General features: G+C 44.9%; 3 protein-coding genes across 4 annotated transcripts; 1 reads left to right on the top strand and 2 right to left on the bottom strand.

Moving 5' to 3' along the window:
* Positions 1–2802: 2802 nt before the first annotated feature.
* rpl9 (ribosomal protein L9) lies at positions 2803–5609 on the bottom strand. Its single transcript, XM_037471808.2, has 7 exons — positions 5457–5609; positions 5240–5355; positions 4727–4822; positions 4355–4487; positions 3946–4026; positions 3278–3390; positions 2803–2886 (listed from the first exon to the last, which is right to left on the bottom strand). The coding sequence occupies exons 1-6, from the start codon at positions 5500–5502 to the stop codon at positions 3284–3286; spliced, it is 579 nt and encodes a 192-aa protein (XP_037327705.1). The 5' UTR covers positions 5503–5609; the 3' UTR covers positions 2803–2886; positions 3278–3283.
* Positions 5610–6544: 935 nt separating this feature from the next.
* On the top strand, positions 6545–13608 carry lias (lipoic acid synthetase). The gene is made up of 11 exons (XM_037471788.2): positions 6545–6729; positions 6984–7159; positions 9868–9961; positions 10166–10246; positions 10557–10713; positions 10858–10915; positions 11005–11133; positions 11773–11918; positions 12011–12081; positions 12156–12267; positions 12878–13608. The coding sequence occupies exons 1-11, from the start codon at positions 6646–6648 to the stop codon at positions 12937–12939; spliced, it is 1170 nt and encodes a 389-aa protein (XP_037327685.2). The 5' UTR covers positions 6545–6645; the 3' UTR covers positions 12940–13608.
* Positions 13609–13642: 34 nt separating this feature from the next.
* Positions 13643–17983, bottom strand: ugdh (UDP-glucose 6-dehydrogenase). Of its 2 annotated transcripts, none has more exons than XM_037471779.2 (12): positions 17730–17983; positions 17016–17180; positions 16569–16670; positions 16226–16426; positions 15945–16142; positions 15473–15620; positions 15290–15384; positions 15063–15193; positions 14748–14887; positions 14418–14509; positions 14208–14318; positions 13643–14122 (listed from the first exon to the last, which is right to left on the bottom strand). In XM_037471779.2, exons 2-12 carry the CDS (start codon positions 17175–17177, stop codon positions 14012–14014), a joined length of 1491 nt encoding a protein of 496 aa, XP_037327676.1. In that variant the 5' UTR covers positions 17178–17180; positions 17730–17983; the 3' UTR covers positions 13643–14011. The 2 variants fall into 2 exon arrangements, with proteins under 2 accessions (XP_037327676.1, XP_037327675.1); XM_037471778.2 differs by having other exon boundaries at positions 13644–14122; positions 17016–17177.
* Between the last annotated feature and the right edge of the window lie 511 nt (positions 17984–18494).

Genomic DNA, 18494 nt, shown 5'->3' on the forward strand with positions numbered 1-18494 from the left:
CTACCTGAGTATTGTTGCTGACCATGTCCATCCCTTTATGACCACAATGTACCCAACTTCTGATGGCTACTTTCAGCAGGATAATGCGCCATGTCATAAAGCTGGAATCATCTCAGACTGGTTTCTTGAACATGACAATGAGTTCGCTGTACTCAAATGGCCTCCACAATCACCAGATCTCAATCCAATAGAGCATCTTTGGGATGTGGTGGAACGGGAGATTCGCATCATGGATGTGCAGCCGACAAATCTGCGGCAACTGTGTGATGCCATCATGTCAATATGGACCAAACTCCCTGAGGAATGCTTCCTTGTTGAATCTATGCCACGAAGAATTGAGGCAGTTCTGAAGGCAAAAGGGGGTCCAACCCGTTACTAGCATGGGGTACCTAATAAAGTGGCCGGTGAGTGTATATCAACATAGAACTCAAAATAAAATGTGTCACTCTCATACTTCAATTTTAGATTTTAACAATCACAAGTTGAGGCAGTGACCGTGGAGGGGTAAAAAATGATGGGGATACAATTTGTTTTTCATATGAACTTTTTAAAGCAGTAACTAATATTTATACATTATATTGGACTTCAACAGCAGATTCATATTAAAAAAATATAATAATAAAGTATAGTGAGACATAAAATACAGAAGGATTATTACCGTATAAGAGTGAACCTCAGATTCATAGTCATGTGCTGTTATAATTTACACATTATTCCTTTCTTTGCTCCTCAGAGCAAACGTCAAGCAGGAGAAAATGTAGATACGCTTGTAGTCCCCCTGGAAACAGGAATTATTAATGTGTACCTTTTATCAAAAGGTTTCCCGTTAACTAACCTAAATACTTGCATCCTTTCAGATGTTGTCAAGAAACCGTTATGGATGAATGCATTTCATAAAAAAGTTGAATTCTCACAGAAAGTTTGTAAAGATATTCAATCCCAAAACGACACAAAATCATTGACAATCCTTCAACCTTCTCTTCCTCAGTGCTCCTCTGTGTCCGTTCAGGAATCATTCGGTAGGCTTATGTTGGGAGGAGTCAGTCACATGATGACTGTATGTAAAGGACAGCATGTAAACATATAATTGGTCTAGATTGAATCCGTATTTCGGGGAGCAGTTGGGTTGGGAGTCTTGCTCAGGGACACTTTGACATGGGGCGTGGAGCAGTCAGGGTTCGAGCCACCTTCATTTACATTCCTAACATTTACAAACTCTGCCATATCCTCATTCTCTGTGTTATTCACTTATATTTACAACTTCACCTTTCACAAGAGGCCCTCCACCATGCTAGTTGCCAGTAAAGCAATACTCAAGAAACACTGACATATATTAAAAATATTAAGCAGAAGAGATTTCTGCAGCAGGTTTGCTCTCAGATACGTTTTTCTTGCACTTTACTCTCATCTCATTATGGCCACAATCCTTTATTTTTTGTTCTTTTAACCTCTATAGACCAAAGCCATTTTTATGCCCGTCAGAAGAATTTGAAACGCATAATTGAAAAAGAGGATTTCTCTGAAACCGTAAGGTCTATTTTAATGAACTGGGGGTTCGTAATAGAGGAAACACTTGATTTTCTCCAGATGTGTATACATCAGTATTTATGTTTCAAGTTATATGCACATTTAAGTCGAATGAAAATTACAATTTGCTGTAAAACACCTGCAGCATTCCTTTGAAAGAGGTGATAAAATATCATTAACTTTGCTCTTAAAAAAAAAAAGATTAAAATCTGCAGATCTGCTGGTATAATAGACCAAATTTGTTAATATACAAACCTGTCTCCCCTTCCTTTGCACAGGAAATCTGCGGCATTAGGACTAAGGGGAACCCTGAGGACGTCTCTGTGGCCAATGGAAGCTGGGGTTGGCGTAGACAGTGAACGCAGTTTCTTTCATGAAACAAGGAGTTGGGCTGATGCTTAGTCAGGATACCATAGATGTCCGGCTGGATTCAGACGGCTTTTAAATGTATTTGTAATTCACATCCTCTTGGCTCATCTCCACGGTCTCGACCAGAGAGCAAACCTTGCATCCATCCACAATGTGAAAGTTTGATTTTGTTCAGAACATGACGTCTGAAGGAGCATGGATAGGAGCCTTGGACTGCCAAGATGTAAGAATTTGCAGAACCATGGTGGCAGAGGGAAATTTGGCTTTCTTACTATGTGTATGTTATTTTTCTGTTTTGTAGGAAAACATTTTGTTCTGGAGCGATGAATCTATGGGTTTTGATGTATTCTGTAAACCGAAGCCTTGTGAGACTTGAGATCGGTGCTGTTTGCAGATGAATGAGGTAAAACAACACATCAGATCGCACTATCAAATGACTGAAGGCAGCAGGGTTGTTTTGAAAATTTGGAATGTTCTCGTCTTAGTTGTCAGCTAAAGCCAAAAGCAATGTAGGATGCTGTGATACAAACGGCTGAGAAATTCACAATCAAGTTGTGTTTTTGATGTTTCCAGTTGAGAAATGCTGGAATGACAGGCCTTGTAAGAGAGTCTACTCCTTTTCTTTTCTGCACTAGTTTTTCTGCAATGTCGAATTTGAAGGCTGACACATTTAAACAAAACATTGTTCTGCAATTATGATTATGTGACAACGACAATGTTAATATTCATCAGGTGTGATGTTCAGTGTGATCAGACAGCTGTTCCCCATTGAGCTTCTTTCTTGTGCAGCTTGACTTCCACACAAACGCTTCATGCCAATAGTTTATGCAGAATGAAAATAAACGGCAATTTGTTGTTAATTGTAGATATGTGGTTCCATTAAATGTGACAAAAAAATGCACAGGATCGATTGGAAAAATTGGTAGTTTTATTGGCCATAAGAGGATATGAACAATTTTCCGGTCTCTCGCTGCACCAGTGGTCTTCTCTCTGAAGAAGAATATATTAACATATTAGCACAATGTGGCAAACTACTAGAATACAAGTCATATATTGTTTTAAAAACTGGCTCCACATAAAATAAACAAGTGTAGAATGAACTTTCATGAGTTTGATGTCCTGGTAAATAATAGCAACCCTCTACGAACATAGTTTTTAATTTAGTTTCTACTTTAAAAAGACCTTTATAGGTTGGCATCAAGAGATAATCATATTGCAGAGCCCTCACTACATTAAACTAAAATATTTGCTTGCATTGCAAATGAAGTGTACAATTCCAACACAGGAATGAGTAAAGAGAAATATGTTGTTAAACCACATCCACTAAGACAATGAAATGAAAAGCAGGGAAAGAAAGGGGGCTTCTGCAGCATTGTCTGACCTGTTTTTACTGAGATGATTCCACTACTGTTCCCTTCTCAGACACGTAGATACCATCCAAGAACTTTCGGATATCCTTATTTTTGACTGTGGTGGCCTGTTGGATCAGAGCAGCTGGAAGAGAGAAGTTGGATGATAAGCAACACAATGAGGACGGAGAACACTTCATTTCAAATCTAAGACATGGCTGCAATTTTAAATAACCTACGGCATCATTGATAACAAAAATGCACCTCAAATTGTAATGAGGAAGAATATTAACTTACATGACCAAGAGTGTTAAACTCATGTTAACAGTTTAGTGTAATAGTACTTTGTTGTGTAGAATGGCAGGGGGCTTTGTGTGAACACTGGAGTGGATTAACTTCAACGTGCAATGATGGATGTAACACCGGCAGTACAGACATGTAAGGTTTTGGTGAAAAGACTGTATTGAAAGCATTCATGTGCCGAGCTTCAAGGAAGCACAAAACAAAGGATTACATCAGGGAACCCGCTAAGAAAATACTGAGAAACATTTATGATAGTTTTAACATCCACAAAGCAGAATGCATGGGTCTGAACAAGAGGAACCATCTTAACAGTGGTCAGGTTATGAATCATTCTGCTCCGATGGAGGGAAATGTTACTGTGCCTTATAGAACAGCTGAAGGTAAGATGATAGCGTACCAGAGTTTGACACCAGCTCAATGTCGTTACCCTCCAGCACCAGCTCGTCCTTCTGGTTAGTGGAGACAGCACAATTCACACCTGGAGAGAACATGGGAAATATGATTTTACAATGGGATAAAACTTCTGCTCCAATTAGCATGTTATGTAAATGTTTATGTGCTTCATCTTGTTCTAGGTGTGCAGTGATCAAGATAAAGCGCATCAAAAAGCACATCAAAATGCCTCACATTTACCCACAAATAGTGGTACAATGCACCGAAAGACATTTTTGCTTTGATATCTAAAACACCAACACAAGCCTCCAAAAAAGTGGAAGAAAAAACTAGGTTGGTCCCAACTCCCTTAAACCACATCGCAGAACCAGAGACCGTTGCTACATTATGCTCAAATCTTGCTGCACACTCACCACTCCTCATTCTAACACGGCGGATGTACTTCTCTCCCAGGAAGTTCCTGATCTCCACCATAGCGCCACCCTCCTGCATCACTACGTTGATTGGGAAATGGGCGTACACGGAACGCATTTTGTACCGGAAACCCTGCAGTCAGAGAGAAGTGACGACGCATTGAGACGATGCACACAGACAGCCAAAACATATTGATCTCCCAACAATAACCACCAAGGCACAGAGGAAACCATGACAACAAAATATACTAATGCTGCTACTTAGCATGCACAAAGATGTTACAAAAGCAGTTTGGAACCTGAACAATGTTTATTGTTATTTCCTTTATATAGAACTCCAAAAGAGTCAGACAAATTCTACAGTAGTCTCACCAAAGTGACTCCTTTGATCATGTTCTGGACGTGGCTGCAGATGGTGCGGACAGTGGCCAGCTCCTTTCGGTTTCCCCACCATTTCACCACACGAAGCTGAGGAAGACAGCAGTTACTCTTACCACATTCATTGTGGAAAGACATAAGTCCAAGACATAATGGACATCATTGATATTACTAGGGCCATATTGACAATAAAAAGAATTGAAACAATTTAAATAAGATTAATAGCGTTGCACTTTTACAGAAGTGTATCAGCACAAGGTTGTTATTGACCTTGATGTTTTCAAGCAAACAATGAAAATATCACGTTATAAAAGTTCTATTCAACCAAGTCATCAAATTGACCAATATTCAAAACATTAGGTAAGAAAAACTGCATCCGTTTCAGTATCTGATTCGTATTATTCATCATGGTGAACATTCAATCCACTCGCCCAGAGGTATTTGGGACTGCCGACACAATTGTGTACGTCGCTGTAGCTTTCACAATAGCACCTGGTTCCTCCTTACCTTCTTACGTTTCTTGCCCAGCAGACTGAGCTCCAGGTTGATGTGGTTAAACTCTCTGACGAGTTTGCCACGGGGCCCCTTGACCGTCACCGTCCGCCCCTTCAACCTCACCTCGACTGCGAGAAGCACACACGGAACAAGTGTAAGACACAATATAGCGGTCAATAACGTTAGAAGGGATCTCAAAATACAAATGCATCAACCAGCGGTTCCTTACCATTGTCGGGGAGATCGACAGTCTGACTGCTGAGAATGGTCTTCATTCTGTAGAAGAGACGCAGTGTGAGTTTAGTGCCTTAAAGCTAGTTAGCGTCACGTATGAATCGAGACAGTTCAACTTCACATTTGAAATTTGGGTTAAGAAGCAGACAACATTCAATGTTAATTTGTGATTGTTGGAAATCCAACTACAGGAAAATGTTAGTTTCGGATAAAAATAGGTCCACAGTAACGCTGTCTAGCATTAGCAATGAGCCGCACGGCGTCCTTTCAAATAGCGTTAAGCTAATGCTAACGGAATGCCGGATTAGGCACAAGACAGTTTACCACACATGTGCATCGCTCAGTAAGAACACTTTTGCGAGTGATAGGCGTAATTAGCAGCTGACAACACAAATCATTTTAAATGTATTTAAAAAAAACAACATTACTGAACGTGTAGTAATTAGCATGGCATCCCACCGCTACGCCAGGCCTCAATCAAACAGCGTAATGTTGAACGATGGAACTACTAACATATTTCTTGACAAACCTAAAATTGACGCAAAATACAGCTTATGTTGTGAATCACAATAATGTCTGCATCTGATGGGATAAAATCTAGCCCAAAACACGATTTATTGCCTCAGATGGAGTTAGATGAAACACAGGGAATAGTTTTTCAGCTATTCTCACCTCGTCGGTAGCTGAGGAAAGGGGGAAGGAGGGACGTCACGACGCAATTGTAGAGCACGTACGTCTCGTCATCAGGCATTATAAATCAATCGAGGAAGTCACGATTGTTTTCTGGTGTGTGTTGGTTTTAGTTATACCTGAAATCAACCTTTTAGCAAAATACTAGAGCTGTAAAATATGAACGAAATAACAACGGACATTGTTGTCAAAAGTATTTGAATGTCAACATTTCTTCCCATTTAAACTCTGTCATATACATGTTCAGAAAAAGAACGCAGTTACAATTAGTCGAATGAGAAAACCCTTTTGCTGTAACCCAGTAGAGTCTCATTAGGCTTTACGTGTTAAATAAACGGCTTAGCGCATTTAACCGGCGATTCAACCGACCCATGAACGCACTAATACGTCAGAGAAAATCACAACGATCCCTACAGCCCCTGAACGCAGCACAAGGCCAAAGCAGCCGCTCATCGAGGTTTGTTGTCAATGACAGTTGCCTGCTAGCTAAAGTCATGGCGCTGCTAAAACAAAGTTGTTGTGTTGCCGGCCGTTTTCCCGCAAATCATCTATGGCTGAGTCCCAGATGCATCCCACATGTAAGTATTTCATCCTCTCATATATCCTCGAAACTAGCAGACACCGAGGCCTTTTATTATCGGTTAACGGCAACCATCAGCTGTTAGCCTTGGGCCTTGTTCGTATGTTTTGCAACTAAGTTGTACCGACAATATGGCTATGGATAACTCTCACTTCTGGGCATATTATGCGGACCTGTAAACATCCCGCCAGCATTTATTCATACGAAGTGACGCAGTGAGCCCTGAAACTAAACCCCGCTGCTACTCTGCAGGTTTACACCAGCAGTCTGACAACTGCGGCCAAATCCACCCCAGACCGGACCGACAGAAAGAAGGAGCCACTGAGCGATGACGGGCCCGATCTACAGGATTTTATTTCAGGGGAATTATCGGAGAAGAGCAAGTGGGAAGAGTACAAAGGCAACCTGAAGAGGGGGAAGGGAGAGAGGTGAGACAACAGAAATATTGTGTCAAACAAGGGTGAGGAAATGGGAATTCTTAGTTATCCGAATAGTTCAAAGACAGGATCGGAGTCCAGGGACGAGCGGTCATTGGTGTCATCGTGAAAAGTAAAATATAAACAAACAATGATCAAATATATATTTATATCTATACTGATTTAGCTGTGTTTTGTGTATGAAAATCACTCAATCTATGCATGTTCTATCCAAAGGAGAAACGAGAGCTGAGTAAGGGCCAATGCCGTTTGCTCTCGTTGTTTTTCACCACGGTAATATTTGTCCTCGTAGTACTGGGAGTACAGGTCGTGTATTTCACGTGTTGCGTGTGGACGCGCTTCCGTCTCGCGGAGGCAGACAGTACCTCTGCCTCACCGCAGGGGGCGTCATAGAGCACCGCCTTCTTTCCGCGTGAACAAAAAATGGACGTTTCTATATCGAAGCTTAAAGGTTTCTCAAAACTAGACCTTCGGGCGAAACGTGAAGTGGTAGCTAACGGGAGACCCACGCCGGAGCTGAGCGGGCTGCAGCAGGCGCCGGGTCAGAAGGCCGCGCGCTCTTTCCAGACGGCGTGGTACTCGCGGAAGGACTGGCTGTGTGGCTGCGCCTCCACCAGCCGCCTGCACTGCTTCCCCTGTCTGCTGTTCTCACCGTGCCACAAAGTCTGGACTAAATCGGGCTTCTGCGACTTGAAGAATCTCTCCAGGAGCCTCGCCCGACACGAAAGCTCAACCGCGCACATTCAAAGCCAAATCGCTCTGAAAACCTTTGGCCGCTCTGAAGCAGATTTGGCGCTTGAGGAACAGCGGAGGCTGCACATTAGCACCCACAATGGTAAAGTAAAGGAAAACAGAGAGGTGTTAAAAGACCTCATCAATGCCGCCTGCTTCCTGGCCATACAGGGACTGGACTTCAGTGGAAACGAAAAGGGGTTGGGGCAACTTTGTAGAACTCCTTCATGCTTTCGCGGGGAAGGATGAACGATTAGCTAGACATTTGGAGACGTCCGCTCTTTCTTCTAGCTTATCGGACGCAATGCAGGAGGATTTAACCGAAGCCATCGGCGAGGTGATTAGAAATGATATAAAAAGGGAGATAAGTGCAGCCCCGTTTGTCGCCGTCGAGGTGGTCGAGACCTCTGATGTCACAAACAAAGCCCACATCTCTGTCGTCCTGCGTTACGTGGCGAAACGCGAGGCGGCCTGTGACGTCAGGGAGGCGTTTGTGGGATTCGATGACGTGAGCGGTGACCAAAGAGCCCCCGCTGTGGCCCAGTGCGTCCTGGGAGCCTTGGAGCAATACGAGTGTCTCGAAAAGCTGGTCGCTCAGACTTATGACGGCGCGGCGGTGACGTCATCGGAGCTTCATGGGCTGCAGGCCAGGATTAAAGAGAAGGTGCCCGAGGCCATGTCGACTCACTGTCACGCGCACAGCGTGAACCTGATGCTCCTGCATTCAGAAAAATGCATGCCTGAGTGTAGAGCCTTCTTTAAGACAGCCGAGGGACTGGGGACGTTCTTCAGGGCCTCCTCGGAGCGCGCCCGCTTATTGGATGATGTTATCAAGCGGCGTTTACCCAGAGCGGCATCCCTGAGATGGAGCTCCAGCTCAAGGCTGCTACAGACAATGAGCACGTACCACTCTGATCTGCGCGCTGTGTTCCGTATTATGAGCGACAATCCAGATAGTTGGGACGACGACACTGTGATGATGGCCGCTGGGTATGATCGGTGGCTGTCGGAGGCCTCCACATGCTTCTTCATCATGGCATACAAGGACATTTTCAGTGTAGCCGATGCGCTCTTTAGTCTGCTGCAAAACAAAGTGCTGGACAGCGCATTTTGTTGGGCACGGATCTGTGACACAATTGGCTTCGTGGATCGCCAGAGGCAGGACTTTGACAGTTTCCACGAGCGGTTTGGAAAGAAATGCGGCGCACTCGAAATGACTGATGTTGTTCAAGGTCCAAAGTCCGTCAGGGATGAGAGGAAACGGCTGTTTTACAACATTCTGGACAATGTCAGTCTTCAACTGAAAGCTAGGTTTGATCATTTTGGCGAGCTAGCTTTCTTTGGTTTGGTCGATTTGTACAAAATTTGATGAAATGTCACAGCACTTTGACGACGCCAAACTGCAGAGCCTGTCAACATATGCCAGGTTCTTTGACTTGCTTCGACTAAAGGCCGACCTCATTGGACTGTATAGCTCACAAACCGTGCGGGACGAATGTGAATCCCCCGGACAGCTTCTCCGCTTTCTGGCCCAGAAGGATCTGACGCAGACTGTTCCCGAGGCGACAAAGTTACTCCAGCTGGTGCTCACGATGCCGGTGACCCCCACGAGCGTGGAAAGGTCCTCCTGTGCTTTGAACAGAATGAAAGCATACCGTCGGCATCGGAGTCGCCACGGCCGGCTTTCGTCCCCGGCGATCGTCTTCATCGAGGCAGAGAGACTTTCGAGACTAAGAGAAGACGAGGAGGACTTTTACAACAAAGTCACAGAGATCTTTGTCCAGAAGCGTCGGGATCTCAGCGCAGACGCTGGTGGAATCAAATATGAGTTATGTTATTTATAGATGTGAGTTTAATCGTTCCAGAAGGTTCCTGTAGCCCGTTGGGTCCTGGCGGCCGACTTGTGTCCACCTCAGGCCTCTGGTGCAGGTCCACTGAACATCTGTGCGCTTGTTTTCCTGTGACAGGCTGAGGCTTCCTCCATGGCTGAAGACCGAGATCCCCATCGGGAAAAACTTCAACCGGCTGAAGAACACGCTGAGAGACCTCAAACTGCACACGGTACGAGGACCTTACAACTAGACTGTTTGGGATAGTTGAACTGCTCTGTTAAGTCGTCTGAACGTTTAAATTGTACAGTTTATTTGTGTAAAAGAAAACCGCTTTTGACGGTTTCCCACGAAAGAGATCCGCTTCACATCTGATGGAGTGCGGTCATTTCGTGTCGCTTGTTGAGCATTTGAGTGCTGTGTGTTTTTCCCCCAGGTGTGTGAGGAGGCCAGGTGTCCTAACATCGGGGAATGCTGGGGAGGAGGAGAATACGCCACGGCCACAGCCACCATCATGGTGAGTCTCCCCGCACGCAGCGCAGCGGATTTTACTGCCAGTTACAGACGGAGACTTTTTTTTTATTTCACCGAACAACCTGTAAAATGAAGCACACCCTTGTAGATAAGAAAAGCAGTTTACCATCCCACGAATGTGTTCATGTCTCCACCGGCAAGCCGAGCTCCACAATGTTCAAAAGATCGATAATCCACACATTAGATGAACCCATGCTCAGTATATGAATCCTGAGGGAACACTTTATGATCTCCGCGTGGATTCTTTTCTTGTGTCATACAACGTCCACATCTCAACGGTCCTTTGTTTGTAGCTGATGGGGGACACGTGTACCCGCGGGTGCAGGTTCTGCTCCATAAAGACGGCCCGTCGGCCTCCGCCTCTGGACCCAGACGAGCCCTACAACACGGCCAAGGCCATCGCGGCGTGGGGGCTGGACTACGTGGTTCTCACCTCGGTCGACAGAGATGGTAACCGTTATCTCTATGACGCAACGCTGCCATACACGTCTGTTAACGGACACGTTAATAGATTGTAAGAAATAAAAACCGTCCACCAAATAGCCAGACTACTTTTCAAAATATACCAACAGTTTATCCATTTGTATTGTGCAGATATTGCTGATGGAGGGGCAGACCACTTTGCCAAGACTGTCCACAACCTGAAGGAAAGGTATGACTCCACCCACTGTTGGCCTCGTTTGGTGTTTGTATCCCAGCAAACGGATGAACAAGGAAGCCTTTTTGTCCTCCTCCTCTCAGGGACTCTCGCATCCTGGTGGAGTGTCTGACCCCTGATTTCCGCGGGGACTTGGCAGCAGTAGAGACGATCGCCCTGTCTGGGCTGGATGTGTACGCCCACAACGTGGAGACGGTGCGAGAGCTGCAAAGGTACGGCCTCGGCATGTCGCCTCTGGATAAGGGCTGTCAATTAGTTTTAAAAACGACTTTATATATACAAATGAGAATAACAGCCAAGGAATCACAGGGTTTCAGAATCATAAGAACATATCATAACTAACCTAATTCAATTTTGCCCTTTGCACCAGAGGTATAATGTGGTTACAATGATATGCAGGAGCAATAAAATGTGTTATTATGAGCTGTTATCCTGCAAAGTTTCAAAGTCACAGTAAATGGTAAACTACTGATTATTTAAACGTAAAAGTAATATTTTGAGTAATTAACTATTTAAATTAGTATTGTTGGCATAGTATTGTCACCCTTGACACACTTTCCAGCTTTTATTTAATTTTATATATGTAAATAGAAATACTCAACGGCCACAGTACATCTTGCTAGTTAGAGGTTGGAGGGCCATCAGAAGATGGGTTTTCCAATCTTCTATTGTCCAACTTCGGTGAGCCTGTGTGAAGGGTCTGTCAGCTGTATTCAGCTGACAGGAGGGGCCCCCGGCGGGGTCTTCTGCTGTAGCCCATCTTCTCCAAGGTTATTTGGTGGTGGTTATTTAAGTCACTGAGGGTGTAATATTGACCCTTTTTGATTATTCATTTTGTCGTTGATGTCCAGGTTTGTCCGTGACCCCAGAGCCAACTTTGACCAGTCTCTGAGTGTCCTGAAGCACTCCAAAAAGGTAAAGCCCACCTTACTCACCAAGACTTCCATCATGCTGGGACTGGGTGAGACGGACCAACAGATCCTCGACACCCTGACCGGTGTGTACACGGACAAAATTCTGTCCACAAACGACATCAGCAACAACAACACACACTCGTTCCTAATGCCAGATGTTGTGGTGATGTTGCAGAGCTGCGAGAGGCGGGAGTGGACTGCCTGACTCTGGGCCAGTACATGCAGCCCACCAAACGCCACCTGAAGGTGAGTGATCCACAGAGGCAACGCTCATGCGCTCGAGTTAAAGCGCGCTGTGACAATGTGTGTTTGGGGTGCAGGTGGAGGAATACGTCGCTCCAGAGCGGTTCGCACACTGGGAGAAGGTGGGGAATGAGATGGGCTTTGCATACACAGCCAGCGGGCCGCTGGTGCGATCCTCCTACAAATCAGGTGAGAAACGTGCTCGTCATTCAGAATCAGAAGCCGTTTATTGCCACATATGTTACACGTAGGGGGATCTGACTTGGTGAATTGGTGCAATATGAGAAGATAAGTAAAATGAGAACAAAATATACAAGCAAAAATAAACAATATAATGGATAACTACATTAATAAATATGTTTCTATGGTGAAAGAAAGCACTGTGCAAAATGTTTCCGGGATGAAGTATTGGTTCAACTACAGGTTTACTCCAGTTACATGAGGGATGACTTTGTTGAATGACCCTCTTATCCTATTTCTGGAGATGTAGTATGTTCCTCACTGCTGAATGCCTAACTGCAAAGATGTAATGTCTATGGCTATAACTCATGAAATAATGTTCTGCTTAGAAATGACAATAAACAAAATGACTCGAGTTTGGCATCAGTCCTGTGTACTAGAGGGGTGTGACTTTGCTCTCTGCCCCGCTGCTGCAGGCGACATATTCCTGTGGAGGTGTAGGGGAAACACTGCAGTATTAGGGGCAACTTTGATAATATTAACATAATAACAATCAAATGAATGTATTTATTCATAACATATATATATATATATTCTAATTGGTCTTCTGTTCTAACAGGTGAGTTCTTCCTGAAGAACCTACTGAAGAAGAGAATAGAAGAAGCCCCTGTGGCGGAATGAAGAACTCTGACCCAGCAGCACCTGGAAGCTTTGTCTCCTTAGTCCCGCCCCTACTGCAACTATACGCACTTCTAGTGACAGCTTTACTCCTGCTGTACCATAACACATCATGGTACGCAGCAGCACGGGAAACACCTTAACCTTATACATCTAGTAACAGAAAACAATCTCGTATGCAAGTTCAGGGGCCGTTCTGTTCCTTTTTGCCCCAGGGAGAGGAGATCAGAGAGCCTGCAGCGGGTTAAAGGGCTGCAGGTTTGTAGATAAATTGTGTGCGGACCAGAAGGTACAACCTGGTGTTTGGCAGAGGTCATTTGTTATCTCTGCACCACAGGGCCTCCCTAAATCACATGGATACTTCCCCTCAGTCCCCAGACCTGATGTACAGAGCTACTGATCTTTGCCCGCTCGCCCCGTTTATGAACTCTTCGAGTTAGAGAGTGGGTTCTTTTCTTTGAGGACTAAGTTTTAGCCTCATTGTCCTTTTGTCAGGCACAGGAGTGTAACGAGTAGGACATTTTGATAGCTGTATCTGACACAGAACATTTGGGCTGAAACTACTTTTTCTGACGTAAAATACTATTCTGGCTCCAGCTGTGGACATTGTTGGGACAGAAGAAATCTTTGATGTACATTTTCATTTAAATAATAAAGAATAGTAAGCACACATATCCTGATTTTGTTTTTCTTCGGAACAATCAACAGGCACATATTACGGTTACATTTTATTTCATACAAACTCGCTGATTCAGAGGACAAACACTGATTGACAAAGTTAAGTGGATTTATAAAAATATTTTTTTTAAACTGTATAAAATACATTTAGCCATTAAACAATGAAAGAATTGCATCTATTTATGTGTGATTGGAAAACGTTGGTAAATGTAAAATATTTGGTTGATAAATATCATTCATGATTTCACATTCACTCAGTTGTGAAGGCTGTACTTTTCCCTCCCCGGCCTGCAGCAGCTGTTACTCCCTCCGGCGGGTTGCACCGGCATCAAAGGTTTCACCGGCAATTAGGAAAGGGCTGAGAGAGGAATGTGCTGGGTGTGTGTGGGTTAGCGTTTCAGGCTTTGGCTTTCTTGGCAGGAGGTTCGATGGCAGCGGCGCGAGGACCGGCGGCTGCTGGCGTGTAGGGGATTCTGGTCACAGTCACTTTCTTACCGATGGTCTCGATCTGTGGACAGAGACCATTAGTTCTGTGTGTGTCGCTGTGGGCCGTGCACTCTCTCTCTCTCTCTCTCTCTCTCGTGTGCGCTCACCTGGAAGCCGATGTTCTGAAGGTGGCCGTGGAGGTGGTCCAGCACTCTGCGGCCGTCGAAGATAAAGGCCGGCTTCAGCATCTTCTTGTAGATCTTCTCATAGTCCAGCTCCTGTAGGCGAATCAGACGGGTATGAGTCATCTCTTCCCCCTCCCAAATTAGGATTTGTAAGATGGGAGGATAAACAAAAAAAGAGTGCATGCTTTTGACCTTAAACATGTCCCACTCGGTGCAGATGACCAGTGCATGTGAACCCTGGCAGGCCTCGTAAGGGTCAGAGGTCACGGTCACCAGCTCCGACACTGAGGAGATAAAACAAACCGGTCAGTCGGGTGTTTAAGTGATCCAGAACGACATGGAATTACTTGTTTTAAAATGTCTTGTCAATTTGAGTTACCAATGATTAACAAACGAATAAAATGTCCATTATAAACAAAGAGATCATTTTCCACACAATGTTAAATGAGTGAAATAGTCAGCAGTACTCAAAATTTCAGCAGCATTTGCATTCCTAATGAATAATGATCGAAAGACACTCACCTCTTTCTGGGTTGTCCTCAGAGATGTTTGGTTGAGAGAGGTCGTGAATGATTTGTTCCTTGAGGACTTTGGGGTCATAGATGAAAAGCTTGGCGCCCTCATCCATCAGATACTTGGAGATGTAGATACTGGACGACTCCCTGAAGTGGCCACACACACAGTTCACCATATTGTTAGTTAAGTCGATAGGGTTTGATTACACAAACACTCCTCGGTTCATTGATAACACAAAACAAGGTGGTGGAAATGAATATAAAAGAAAAACAAAGAACTGAGAGGAGACACGTGAGACAAAAAACATGGAGAACGACTAACCTTGTGTCGCCTGTGTCTTTTTTGAAGGAGAAGCCCAGCAGAGCGATCTTCTTACCGGTCACAGTGTTGAAGAGGCAGTCGATGATCCTGCAGGCAAACCGCCGCCTTTGGTACTCATTCATGTCGATCACCTGAGAATATCGCAGATACATTACACAATTAAAGGGAATTCAGCGAGGAGAGGCATTCAGAAATGAAAAAGGGAAATAAATATATGAAGTTCTCACCTGCTGCCAGTAGGAGGCTACCTCGGGCAGGTTGAGCGCCTCGCACAAGTAGACCAAATTTAGCACGTCCTTCTGGAAACAACTTCCACCAAAACCTGACGTGGGTGTTAAAAGAAGCCCACACTTAATCTAGGTTTCAATTGACTGAACTCTACGGCTAAATCCTTTAGACGCGTTTCTTACCTATGCTGGCTTTGAGGAACTTGCTTCCGATCCTCTGGTCCATCCCGATGGCCTTGGCCACCTCCTCCACGTCGGCCCCGGTGGCCTCACAGAGGGCGCTGATGCTGTTGATGCTGCTGATCCGCTGTGCCAGGAATGCATTGGCCGCCTACACCGTGTGTATATATTTTTAAAAAAGAATGTCTTCTTGGTCGTTTTATGTCACGAAACAGTTTTGAGGCCAATATGGTTATACTTTCTTTTTTTAATTCAAAAAATCCTGATGCTGATGCCTTAAGATTTGTTATGCAGCCGGGACACTATATCAAATTGGATAAATAAGTTGAATAAAAACTTAACAGAAGAGAACTTTTCAAATATAAAAGTAGAGTTCACTTATTGTATGTTAAGAAACAAAATAGAAATACGTGATCTTGGAGTCATAGAAATTTCCCCTGTTTTCTGACCTAATTGTACAAAAGAGTACACTCACCAGTTTGGACAGCTCGGATGACCACGTGTTGGTGGTGATGATGCGAGCTTTCGGGACCCAGTGCTCATAGACGGCGCACAGCGCTCGGATCGCCCTTTGACCTTCGGCCGTTTCGTCCCCGCCGATCAGGACGCGGTCCGGCTCCTTCAGATCCCGCACCGCTGTTCCCTCTGCAAGGAATTCTGGGTTGGACAGCACCTACAGCCGCGGTGGCCAGACAACTTGAGAATCTCTCAGCACAAGGGATGCAAAGAGCTTCATTCTTACACAACAATACACACCTGTAGGTTCAGGCTGGGCTTGGTGTTGGCATCGAATATACGTCTAATGCTCTCGGCAGCTCGGACGGGGACTGTGCTCTTCTCCGTGACAATCTTGTAACCGTTGGACACCTCCACAATCCTCCGGGCGCACGCCTCAATGAACTTAAGGTCCGCCGCACGACCCTTCCCCATCCCATAGGTCTTGGTTGGGGTGTTGACCTGTCCGATAAATGAAAACATTGGTCAAAATATCAAGAGGTATTCCTTCAGCTGGTCAAACTGTGCGTGTGGGGGTGGGGTGCGTGTGCGTGTGGGGGTGGGGTGGGAGTGGGGGTGGGGGGGTGTACACTGACGGACTCACAGAGATAAAGACGAGGTCCGCGTCCCTGATGGCTGAGTCTATGTCCGTGGAGAAAAACAGGTTTTGTCCCCTGCATGATTCCACCACATCTTTCAGACCCGGCTGGCGTGGAAAGAGGTGGGAGACATGAGTAGTGGAGGGTGTGTCACTAAAATCTTTGGAAAAACATGGCAGAAACAGTAACACAAGCTCTCAGGGGCTACTTATGATGAGACTAGTCACGGTTATGTAATGCTTTGCGGTCGGGGCTGAAGTTGCAACACCGCACGGTCTGGAACTCTTCCAGGCCGTCTTTATGTTGCTCCCACACTGAAGCATTCATTTACAACGAGACCCTTGGCTGGAACGATTGCCAAGCTACGTCAACAACATTGTGATTAACTTGTGAATAATGAAACCGGCCCACCCTGTTATGACACACTTTGCATAACTACGTTGATATATTACCTCATAAATGGGCAGAGTGTCCGAGTTCCAGGCTTTGATGCGGGCCTCGTTGACGTCCACGACAGTCACCGTGATCTCTGGACACATGTGGGCAATCACGCTGCACGTCGGGCCCCCCACGTACCCGGCACCAATGCAACAGATCCTCTTTATCTGAAACATCTGCTAATTTGGAGAGGATACAGATATAGAGAAAACGTCTTTAAATATCATTGGGAATGTCCCTTTATCTTGTACTTTGACTTCATGTTTAACATCAATGCACACTTGTGTGTGTATATGTATGTACACACACACACATATATACCTATAAATATACAGTCATATATATATATATATATATGTAGATGCATATTGTTACATATAAATACATGCTCGTTGATCATTTATCTCCACACATAACAAGAGTTAAGCTTGGTTTCGGTCCGTCCGGGCCGCAGTACCAGTCGCACCGTTACAGCCTGCTCGGGAATAAAGAGCCTTTCATCGCGGCTCAGCCACGTCTGACTGAGATGGACGTTGACCTTTTTCTCCCAGAATGCCGTGCGGTGAACTTAGTTCACGTTAGCTCAGAGCGTATCATTGCGCACAAACAGGAGCCTAGCTGCGCTGTTTGCTCTCGTCTGTGAGAGAACTAAACACGAACACACTAACAAATGAATGGGCCGGTCGGTGTTGAGCCGAGTAGCCGTTAGCTAGCTAACGTTACGTTACCTTCGACAACTCGACGGTCAGGCAACTTGAGGAATGCGTGGATTACGGTGACCGTTAGCGCCCCTTCTCGTGAAACGTCTGGAAACAGCCGTCGGTCCGGGAGCCGGTGATGGTTTACAAGCTCTAAATGTATTTAACTAACTCTTAACCTCATACAGTCAAGGCTGCTCTACCAACTTTTCGTGCACCGCCTCTACCTTGACTCTAGTGTAAACGTTATCGCCTCAATCTCCATGACTCCGAGCAGCGCACACGGTGCTTCCGGTGTGGCGTTTCAGAGTAAAAGTATCAAACGACCCATGTTCAGACTCAATGGAAACACTTTGTCAAGATCGGACTCAACGTTAAAACACGGTTGGAGGAAGTTTACGCTGGTAAATGTGCGAATGCGTCACCAAGAAAATACAGGAACTTAGTTAAAGCCCTGCACGGAGAATGTTGCATTTGGTAGGATAAAGGGTTTGCTTGTGACATTCATCTCGCCACCAGAAGGTGCTTTTTCTCAAATGTTGGTATGGAATTAACCGGAATTAAAACCCGAGCTCGTCTACATAGTATTTTCTGGAGTAACACAGCTGAGGTCGAGGAGAAAGGACTTTTAGTGTTCATTTCAAAATGTTCCGCTCCTCAGTATTTTTTCTCCTTTGACTTCTTTTTAAGATTTCCCTATTGTAATAACATTGTAACAACCATCCCTCATGTGACAATGATAGTTAGTCATCTCTCCGTTGCAATAAGTTGGTGCAGTGGGGGTACACATTTCAA

This window comes from Pungitius pungitius, chromosome 9, assembly GCF_949316345.1.
Source record: "Pungitius pungitius chromosome 9, fPunPun2.1, whole genome shotgun sequence".
Taxonomy (NCBI): domain Eukaryota; kingdom Metazoa; phylum Chordata; class Actinopteri; order Perciformes; family Gasterosteidae; genus Pungitius; species Pungitius pungitius.